The sequence below is a fragment of the Podarcis pityusensis genome (assembly GCF_964106645.2).
Source record: "Podarcis pityusensis genome assembly, chromosome: 2".
NCBI lineage: Eukaryota > Metazoa > Chordata > Lepidosauria > Squamata > Lacertidae > Podarcis > Podarcis pityusensis.
This window is the reverse complement of record NC_138029.1, coordinates 32,498,237-32,509,058: the sequence shown is the minus strand read 5'-3', so window position 1 is coordinate 32,509,058 and position 10,822 is coordinate 32,498,237. Positions and strand designations below refer to the sequence as shown.

Here is a 10,822-nt window from a genome sequence, read left to right as displayed (position 1 = left end):
AAAGTTGGTGTGAATAAGCCCAATTATCTCTGACAATACTAGGGCGCAGCCAGCTGCTGCTGCACCCGCCCGTGAGCGGAGCCCTGGTTATGGGGTGGAAGCTGCCTCGGTTCTCACGGGTGGGGCCAAGTCCAAACCCTACCGCGGCGCGAAAGCGGCCAATGAGCCGAGGGGAAGCCCCGCGCCCAGGTTCCAGCGCCCAGCGGTTACCATGGAGACGCGGCCCCTCTCCCTCCCCACCCCTTTCTCGCTCGCGCGCGCGGCCTCACAATCTGGTCCCCCTGACCCAGCTTTCCCTCAGAAGAGGATGCTCCTCCGTCGCAAAGCTCCGCCCCCTGTTGCCAAGGAAGTGAGGTCACATAATATGGCGGCTGGGGCTTAGCTGCGCTGAGGGAGGATCCGGGTCTCGGGGAATCTGCGTCCATCCTCCCCACCCGGGGTGCGCTGTCGCCCCCGAATCCCTCCGGCGTCGAGAGGCGGGGCTAAGGGCCGCGATGGTCTCTGGCGTCGCCCTGCTCTGAGTCAGGGTCCCTCGCGACTGGGTCCGGGTCCTGCCGAGCCGCCTCGATGGAGTTGAGAGTCGGGAACCGGTACCGGCTTGGCCGGAAGATCGGGAGCGGCTCCTTCGGGGACATTTACCTCGGTGAGGGGGCGCCGCTCTGGCATGAACCGAGAGGGGGTTGGGGAAGGGGGGGGGCGCGACGACGGCCTGAGGGAAGCGGCTGTCTTTGGAGAAGCGAGGTCGGGGGTCGCTTTGCCTCTGGCGCTCTGGTGGGGCCTTCAGGTCGCGGCCCCCCCCACCCCAAGCGGACTCTGCTTTCCCGTGAGGTGACAGAGGAACGCCCAAGAAGCGCATCAAGCCCCGTAGCGGGAAGTAAAACCGTCGTGTCCCTCGCCTGCTCAACCACCGCAGTTACAGTCATGGTTTACTCGGAAGGAAGACCTGGGTATTGCAGGGAGACTGACTTCAGAGCAAGCGTGTTTACAGTTAGAGCCTTGGCTCGACACTGGGGGGAAATGAGGACTGGGAGAGCCCCAGTAGTGCCCAGTTACTTCCTTTGTGACCTTGGGCAAATCGCTCTTGTCTCCTTTCTCTCCTCTCTCCCCCCCCCCTTTCTTCCCCACTTCTTTTATTTGGCTTCTAAGCTGGGGTGGGAAAAAATTCCTGACTACATGTTTCTGGGCCGAAGGGTTCTGACAGTGAAGTATGAGGTTTGGAAATGCACCAGCTGTCGGTGAAGAAAAATTAATAATACTCAGATGGAGTTGTTTACTGTGAGGCTTCCAGGAAGTAGGCTGGTTTGAGAGAAATAATTGCCTAGGTTTAGGTTATTTTTTGCAGAGTAACTCTTCTCCTTTTGTCACTTGTCATGTCTGCTATAGCTTTTAGCTGAATTGTCACATGGGGAGAAATTACAGGTTTTGCGCTGCTTTCTGGAACTAAGGCACACCTGGTTATTTTCAGCTTAGTCCCCTAATTTTGATGGCAGTGTAACTGTGAACCTGAGCCAGAGGCCTGCTAACTTACATCTTTGGTAATAAATCTTTAATAGACCCTGAGGGATGATGTGGATTTTCTCCTGCATTTTGTATGTTGTAAGCTAGTCTAGGTGTCGCCTTTCAAATTCATAGGCTTTATGCAAAGGTAAGCCAGAAAAAAAAATCTGATAGATGAAACTGATGCTGGCAAATAGTTAATGGTTCAATCCTGCAAAGGCATATGCCTATGCATTGCAGTATGCATTGAGTGGCTGTAATGGGATTGCTGACTGTGCATGCTGCTATCTATACAAGGGTGTAAGTCAATCCAAGTCTGAGCTCCTGCGTTTAAAAATACACTAATTTATGCATGTCAGGAGCAGTGAGACCAGTTGTGAAGCCTTCTTAATTCTTGTTAATTGAGAGGGTCCCCACCCTCTTGAAATCTGCTTCAGTGCATGGCTGGCCTTTAGAATATGGATGTGTTAATAACATTAAATAACTTGTGTACTTCTTTGTTCTTCACTGTTGGGGGGGGCAGATGAGAACAACTAGCACTTTAGTTTTGAATCATTGTACTCTAAAACTGGACATCTGTTTTCAAAGATTGTGGGAATGCAGTTTTCTAGAATCTTAGTGTCACCATCCTTGGTGTTGTTTTTGGCCTACTGATAAAGCTACTTGAGAACAGTTTTAAGGTATTTCTCTACACTACAGAATCATTAGCTATCTGAGAGTTATGAAGTACAGCAGTTATTTTGGAGCTATATATAAGGGTGCGGCCCCAGAAGGAGAAAGGTCGTGCTGTGGCAGCTCCACCTATGGGAGCAGTAGTTAAAGTCGTTGTGCAGGTTAGGAAACTTTGTATATAATCAGAGGAGTTGTTTTAGTCCTGTTCTTAATAACATAGTCCATCTGGCTGTCAAATGTCAGGCAGATGTTTGTAGTTTATGTGAGGAGGAGCTACCTATTTGATTATTTTCATTTTGAGAATTATGTACAAGAGAGGCTGCAGGCATCTGTAGCCTATATATAAAGATGGTGTGTCAAATAGGTATTAAGCACATACATATTTTGGCCATGTGTATGCAATTCGTTAGAATATCAGCATCCAAATAATGAGTCTTTAAATTGTCATACTTGTGAAACAACAGAGAGTAGCTTAAAACAAAGCACTGAAGATGGTTAAATGTTTAACCATTGTAATCCTTGAAAGAAAGAGAAAATCTGCCCAAATGTCTAATTCTGGGACTTTCTCCTAACACAGTGAAGTCTTTGATGCCTATAAGTGAACTGGTTTCCACGTCGCAATAAAGCATATTTAATGTTTAACCACAGTTTATTGCAAATTAGTAGTGGGTGCCTGCTGATCAAAGCTTCCTGCTTTGTTCGTCCCTTGCTGTTGGCCATACTGCTCTGGGAGCAATAAGGCACAAGCTTTGACTTGTATATTCAGACCAGATATTGTGGTTTGCTTCTCTCCGAACAAATTATAAGAGGTAGCCAAGGTTTATTCTTACCTTACTACTCATGGTTTCTTTGGGGGAAACAAACTTTGAGCCCTGGTATAGGCAGCACAACAGTCCAAGGCTTGTAGCTTGTTGTAGCAAGGAACATGTGAAAAATGAAGCAGGGACTCCTGAGCAGTGAACACGAGCGCGTTGGTCAGTTGTGTTAAACCATAGTTAAGCATTGGTCTCTTGTAAGAATATTTCCCATACTCCTTTATGTATTTAAAAGATAGATAGATACCTTGCCCTCTCACCAATGATTTCCAAAGCAGCCCTTGTAGGTACAATACAATTAAGCTATACTGAAGAAACATTTGTGCTCACTTAGAGTATTGGTATGTTACAAAATCTTCCCAACACAAGATCCATTGTTGCACCCATGGAATGATGGGACTTGCTCTTAGCTGTTCTGCTGTCACTCATGCCTTCCAATCTTCTCAGTTTGTGGAGAGGTCCCTAACCCTCCAGAACAGATTTTGGGTTGGGGGTCACCCAGGAGACTTCAGAGAAGAGAGGAAGGGGGAATCGGTTGCACAAGCAGAGCACAACAGTTGGATATTGCCTAATAGCTTTGGTGAATAGTCATCTTGCTCTGTAAAAACTTACATATTGTATTGAAAAGTAGATCCTAGGAATCCTTGAGTTGAGTTCTTCTGGAACAGCTTTTTAATGTATGGAAGTATAGCTCGCACTATCAGTGTTACTCTGCTGCATCAGCAAGACCAATGCTGTTATTTCTTTGTATATGTTGTAGAGGTCAGTTGGCCTTTGTTACTTGGTTTGAGGCTGTAAGTAGGTATTCCAGATAATCCAGTGCAAAGTTCTGTCTCTAGATAGGAGATGTAGGGGTTTCTCAGCTTCTGCTAGTCATAAAATAAATGTTAATGTCTGATAGGAAGATCTTGAGGTTTTTGGTTTTTCAGTGGTGTGGATTCCTTTTACAACAGAAGTAGTTTTTGCCACTTCTTAGTCAGGAAGATCCCAACTCCTCCTATTGTAGCAGAAGCCGTGAGTCCCATGGCAAATTAGTATTGTGCATTAATTTGAAAATATAGCTAACAACTTCGTTTGGTTAAATATATCTTACATAGACATGATACTTATCCCAGAATTTGACCTTTAGCCAGCTTCTGTTTTCTTAAGAATTGTGAAATGTTGCCCAGTCACTAGAAACTTTTTTTGGCAGAAAATGTGCTTACCTAAGGGAAGCTTCCTTGCTCAGGAATCTGTACCTAACTGTGCACGGTTGCAGCTGAGCCCCTTCTTAAGTGAATAAAGAACAAATTGCTTATGGCCTGTGGTTTTTGCTTAGTGGAGTTAATATTTTATGTACTGTTCTAAAGATAATATGCAGTAAAATGGCTTGACCCTTTTAAGCAGCATACTTCTTCCTAGTTCTCCCCTATATAAGTACAATATAGAAGGGTTAATATGGGACATATTAAAGAAGACTCCCTGAGTGAGAGAGTGCATGCATGCACAATGTGTGTGCACACCATGTCACAGTCTTGATATACAGTGGTACATCTGGTTGCGAATGGGATCCGTTCCGGAGGCCCGTTTACAACATGAAAAGAGCGCAACCTGAAGCGCCGTATCTGTGCAGGTGCGCGGCACGATTTGGCGCTTGTGTGCAGGTGCGAGTGGCGAAACCCAGAAGTAACCCTTTCCGGTACTTCCGGGTCGCCACGGGACGTAACCTGAAAGAATGTAACATGAAGCAAACGTAACGAGGTATGATTGTACCTAAAACCAAGTTGTATATTGTAACACTACTGTTGCATTCATTCTGGTTAAAAAAAGTTAATCCCTTGTTACCTCGGATATTAACCTCTCTCTCTTAGCCAAAATCATTATGTGTATAATGTAGTCTGTATGTGAAACACTGGTGCTACATGCAAGAGCCTTCCAAATAAAATCATGTTTAGAAAGGGGAGACAGTGTTTTAAACCAGAAGGCTCAGCTAAATCAAGATGTGAACCTGGAGAAGTCATTGTGCTGTGTGCAATCCGTCGCTTGTCATTGACATTTCCTGTGTCTTGTATGCAAGTGGGCCTGCCTATTCACGCGCGTGGAATGTCCTTATCAGCGTAAAGGCATGCCATACTCTTATGTTCTCTCTCCTCTTGCATTTCGTCTGCTCCCAGACTTAGATGAGACTGAAAGTAGACTATTTTTTCTTTGTTAATTACATGCTTGTCTATTTATTTCATAAAATTTATGTGTACCACTTAATTGTTAACAAAAAACCTCAAAGTAGTTTACAAAGGGAATAAAACAATAACATTATCAGTAAACACAGCTCTATAAAACATTTGAAAGATAAAATCAACTATAAGCTAAAAACATACATCAACATTTCTCATGTAAGAATGTGATTGTTTAGTGTGGCAGTGCCTACACTTTGGAATTCCCTGCCTATTGAGATCAAGCAGGTGCCTTCACTGTACTCTTTTTGGTACCTGCTAAAAATGTTTTTGTTTAAACAAGCCTACCCTGATGCTTAGAAAGTTGAGGTAATTTCAGTCTGCTTTAGCATTTTAACTTTTATATGTTTTTAAGTATGGTTGTGAAATTTCCTTGATTTTACTATTTTATCTTTTGTAAACTGCTTTGAGGTTTTTTACAATCAAGTGGTGTATAAATTTTATGAAATAAATAAATTCCCTTTGACTTGTGTATATTAAATAGGACATAATCTGCAGGTGCTCATGATACTGTAGTACAGTACATGCTGCATTACAAAACGCAACTTAGTGGATACTGAGAAATTGAGTAATAAGAAACCTATTGAAATCATTGTTTATAAATTAAGGAATTGCTTTTGCACACAACAGATGAATGTAGAACCTTAACCATCATTTTAGAGCCCTTATGTCCCATTGATTTTGATGAAGGGCTAATGTGTGAATGGGCTTGTGGACAGGACTTCATCTTCTTATCTTTCCCCCCTGCAGCCAGCTGCGCACACCCTAGGTTTCTCTGGAGACTCCCCCAAACCTCCAAAGCAGTTTTTGAGGGTATATGGCATGGGAACTGCAGGAGGGAGAAAAGAAAAGTCCAGTTGCACAAGAGGAAATCTGTTCTGCTCACTTGCAGACACCCTTGGATACAACCCACTGTGAAATCACTAAGACTTAAATGGGCTTAAGTTTGCCTAGATTGTATCCTGTTTACGCGTGGGTTATGTTCCCGGGCACCGCATGCATCAGTGAAATTGTGTATAATTAAAACCCATTGAAAAAGCCTGCAAACACACCATTCCACCTCTGCCCTGCCCGTGTTCCACCCTTTTAGAGATATTTCACTGATGTCTTTATGACATTTCTGGGTCATACACATATTGAACATGTGTAAACAGGGCTGCCTGTAATGTATAGGTGACACTACCAATGCAAGTTATATCAGTTCAAAAGCATGAGGGGAATGCACATGCAGTGTTAGAAATTAGCTAGGCACCAGGCGCATTTTGCTCCTGATGTGGGTACAATTGCAACCACGTGGAGATCTCTAGATGCCAGGTTGGCGACTGACATCTCCACCTTTTTCTCCAAGGCTTGCATGGTTCACCCCCCTTCTTGGTTATTCCGTACAACTACCTTGTGATGCCAGCAACTGTTACACACATTGCCAGGGTGTATAAGCAATTTCTTTGGTTACTTCATGTTTGATAGTCTTGGATTTTGAAGTTGTGTTTTCTTCTCTCCTTTAGGGACTGACATTGCTGCTGGAGAAGAGGTTGCCATCAAATTGGAATGTGTGAAAACCAAACATCCTCAACTCCATATAGAAAGCAAAATTTACAAAATGATGCAGGGTGGAGGTAAAAATTACCTGTGCTGATAAGTCATATGGGTACTAATGTTCTAGCTATAAACTGAAGAAGGCAGATAGCACTGCATATGTGCACAAGTGATTTCATGGTTACCTTCCTGCCATGCATTAGGGAGCTACAGCAGTAGAATCCTAAATGTGCTTTCTTAGAAATAAGAGTAGCACTGGGTTCATTGAGTCTTTAATCCTAAGTAAGTATGGGTGGGACTTCAGTTTTAGTCTTCATTCTCAATGTTCTAATAAGGTAGGCTCTTGTTTACACAGGGGGTTGTGAGGCTGACAAACAATTGCTTCCCTAAGAGTTACCCTCTGAGCCCGTGGATTACCAATACTACCTCAACCTGTCTGCTCATTACTTAAATGCAAATCAAGTTGTTGTTTATCTGTGACATATTTCTGAGTTGTAATGTTAAAAGAAAGGAACTCTTGAACTGTAGATCATGAACATGAGAGGTTTTCAATCACACAAATGAGATATATATATTATTGAAATTATGTTCTGACAGTAGTGTCAATCCTGGTTTGACAATCTTAAAACTGGGCAGATCCTTTTACTTAAAGGCATGGTCTTTGCATGAGATACCATATAGGCAAGATACCATTTCACTCTTGAACTTCGTGAGAAGCTTTCTTGTTTGGACCTATACTTTTTCTCAGTAATTGCAAACTGCTTTTTATAGTTTCAGAGGCACAAAAATTATTACATTTGCTTTGCTATAACCTTGAGTGTGGATCTGTTAACTGACAACAGTTAACTACATGGGCATAGTTCTTGCAAGTCTTGTAATTTGCTACTCATTTCGGATGAGTAGCATTGTCCATTGCAGAGTACCTGAATGTGCCTTCCCCAAGTTAGGCAAATATACTCTGGAGATGGGGTTCAGCAGATATCATTACAGTTCTGCATTGTGTTACTCTAGATGATGCATAAATAAATGTGCTCTTACTCATACAATCTTGCAATGCTGGAGAGAGAAGCCAAATGCAGACCTGGCACAGTTCCGCTCTGTGCTGGTAACCACTGAGCCAGCTGCTTGCATGATTCAGATTATTTTAAAGTAGGGGTGGGAAATCAATGTTTCTGGACTACATCTCTCATTATCCCCTGCCAATCACCTTGCTAGCCAGAGCTGATGCAACTTGGAGTCCAACAACACCTGGAGGGTCAGAGGTTACCCATCTCTTGTTTAAAGTGTTCTTTATTCTGATCTTCTAGCTTTAATTACCTAGAATTATGACATAGTAATATTAGTCAGAGTGGGGAATGCAGGTAGTGGTGAAAGAATTGAGCAACTCTCAGAACTTATTTGGGGGGAATCTTCTGAAGCTGTAACCAAGGGAACCTCATAATTTCTGAGCCCAGGTTAAATAGCACAGATTTAAAATGTCATATGCAAATATGCTATAAAATATTTGTTGAATTCTGAGTATTCATAGCTACTGTAGACTAATTTGACGCCTGATAGTTAGGATTCATAGCACAACAATGGTCTTTCCCTCCCTTTTGGCTTCTTAATAGGGAGTACTTGTACTTAGATAGAAGGAGAAGATCACATCCCATTGGAAGCACATCTATACAAGGTGTCCCAGGACCTTCCTCCAGTTCCAGTCTCTTCCCCCCATCTCCTCCCCCCCAAATGCATACATTTTTCAGGAAGAAAAATGTGCTGTAATTTAGATAATAATCTGTGGGTGTGTCATACATATTTTGTGCAGATACCTTCTGTTTTCACAAAATACTATAGTAATTTTCCCCCTTTTTTCTAGTGGGCATTCCCACAATCAAATGGTGCGGTGCTGAAGGTGACTACAATGTAATGGTGATGGAGTTGTTGGGACCAAGCCTTGAAGATCTCTTTAACTTCTGTTCAAGAAAATTCAGCCTCAAGACAGTCCTTTTACTTGCTGACCAAATGGTATTAAAATCTTTGCATGTCTTGATTATTGGGTAGGAGGGCTTCCTTAAATCCTCTCTGCATTCTATAAATAATTGTCTTATATGGAACAAAATTTGGGACTCCTTTCTTTCAGAGGGCAGGTAGAAAGCCTACCACTTAAGCTATTCTCTTCATATACCAGAAAATAAAATGTGTCCAGTACAAATAATGCTTTTAAAGTTATTTTTGCCAGTGTGAATCAGACCAATTTAGCTGCAGTGGGAAACATGCTTGTGCTTCTTTAAAATACATACTTTTTCCAAAATGGATTGTTCTCAGGGTTGCAAAGAGAGGCTGTGTAGTTAGTGGCTGTTGGGCTGGATTCTAAAGCATTCACCCGTTTCTAGTGTGTTAGGCTACATTCCTTATCTATCTCTTGACATGAGGGTTTGCAATTATTTTAAAAGCTAATCTTTCCCTCAAGGGGTAACAACAGTCAACACATCAAGTTTTACAGATTCTTCAACTTTATGTTAGGATCAAGTTGCAGAATCTGAGCCTATATGTATTTAAAACTTTGCTGCCACAAAAAATTGGCCAGTTTATGCATAATAAATAACTTCCTGAAAATGTTATATAAATCAACTTGTGAATTGTTCTTCCAAAATAAGTGTGAAGACATTCTTGGTTTGTACTTCTGCACAGACATAGAAGACAATAAGAACTAAATATGTCCGCGAATAATATCTTCTCTAATGGCTATTAGGATGTCTGTATGTGTGTCCATTTTTAAACCTTTAGGTTCAGAAAGGTTGAAGTAAAACAGCAGGACCGTAAATATTCCAGTTATGTGTACTGCTACCATTTGAAGCATCTGGAAACCATGCTTTATGCAAGCAAGTGGGACTGAAATGATATAGCAATGGTGCTAGATGACGCCAGGGTCAGTAGTCAGACAGTTTGGGCACTGGCTGAGGCTCCCAGGGGCTTGGAAGAGAGCCCCTCACTGGACCAGCCGCAGCACCATTCACCATCTTCCCTGCTGGACCCACCAATATTTTTCAGCAGTACACAGTGTTTCTGCTTTTAAATAGGAGCCAAGCTTACCTTTCACCCTCAGTGGTCACCTGCCATTTTGAAGTTACTCAGAGTGTATTGTCTTGCCTTACTGATTTTGTAGGTCTATAGGTAAGGATTGGGCCATGACCTGATTGGAAGTAGATATAGTGAGGGCTCATTGTTGGCACTATGCCAAGGGCTCTCTGGCTTCAGCCTTGGAGGCAACTATTGGTCTAATGTAGTAGTACTGCTGTTACAGCAAAATCTTTAGAGCCAAAACTCAATCTTACCTAGTTGAAGATCCTTGGAGGTTTTTAAGCAGATGTTGGATAGCCATCTGTCATGTAAGCTCTAGTTGAGATTTCTGCATTGCAGGGTGTTGGACTAGATGTCCCTCAGGATCCCTACACAGCTCTTTTTTGGGGGGGGGGATGTCACCCTGTCAGTGCCCAAAGTGAGATCCAGTTAAGACATTAATTCTTGCTTCATTAAAAGACCTAGGAGGAAAGCCACTTAGACTGCAATCTTATACACACGTACCTCGCAGTAAATCCTATTGATCTTAATTAGACTTACTTCCTAGTTGTCATGTGTACAGTTGCACAGTTAGAAACAAGTTAAACTGGCTTGTGGTATTTTAAAAAGGGGGTTAAGTAGAATAAATAATGCAGGCATAATAAAGCAAGCAAATAGCTTTTAAGCTTAAACGTTATCAAAGTAGGATTTTAGTATTAAAGCCCAATATAAAGGAGCAGCTGGTTGTTTTTGAAAGGTTTTATATGCTGTAATTCTGAAATTATGTCTTTCTGCAATTAGATTAGCCGAATAGAATACATTCATTCGAAGAACTTCATCCACCGAGATGTAAAGCCTGACAACTTCCTGATGGGATTAGGCAAGAAGGGCAATCTTGTCTACATCATAGATTTTGGGCTGGCCAAGAAATATCGGGATGCTCGAACGCACCAGCACATTCCATATCGTGAAAATAAAAATTTAACAGGAACCGCCCGCTATGCCTCTATCAACACTCACCTTGGAATTGGTGAGCTGGTAGCAGAT

At 42.4% G+C, this 10,822-nt stretch overlaps 1 protein-coding gene across 7 annotated transcripts in view; it reads left to right on the top strand.

Annotated features, from left to right (window-relative positions):
• Window positions 1-310: 310 nt before the first annotated feature.
• CSNK1D (casein kinase 1 delta) overlaps window positions 311-10,822 on the top strand; it is a 38,089-nt gene continuing 27,577 nt past the window's right edge. For 2 of the 7 annotated variants that reach the window (XM_080993945.1, XM_080993943.1), the window contains exons 1-4: window positions 315-643; window positions 6,703-6,813; window positions 8,592-8,740; window positions 10,577-10,805. In XM_080993945.1, coding sequence (XP_080850071.1) covers window positions 568-643; window positions 6,703-6,813; window positions 8,592-8,740; window positions 10,577-10,805 — 565 coding nt within the window. In that variant the 5' untranslated portion in view covers window positions 315-567. Of the gene's footprint in view, window positions 644-6,702; window positions 6,814-8,591; window positions 8,741-10,576; window positions 10,806-10,822 lie in introns of all 7 variants that reach the window. The other 5 variants (XM_080993944.1, XM_080993948.1, XM_080993942.1 and 2 more) reach the window with 4 other exon arrangements.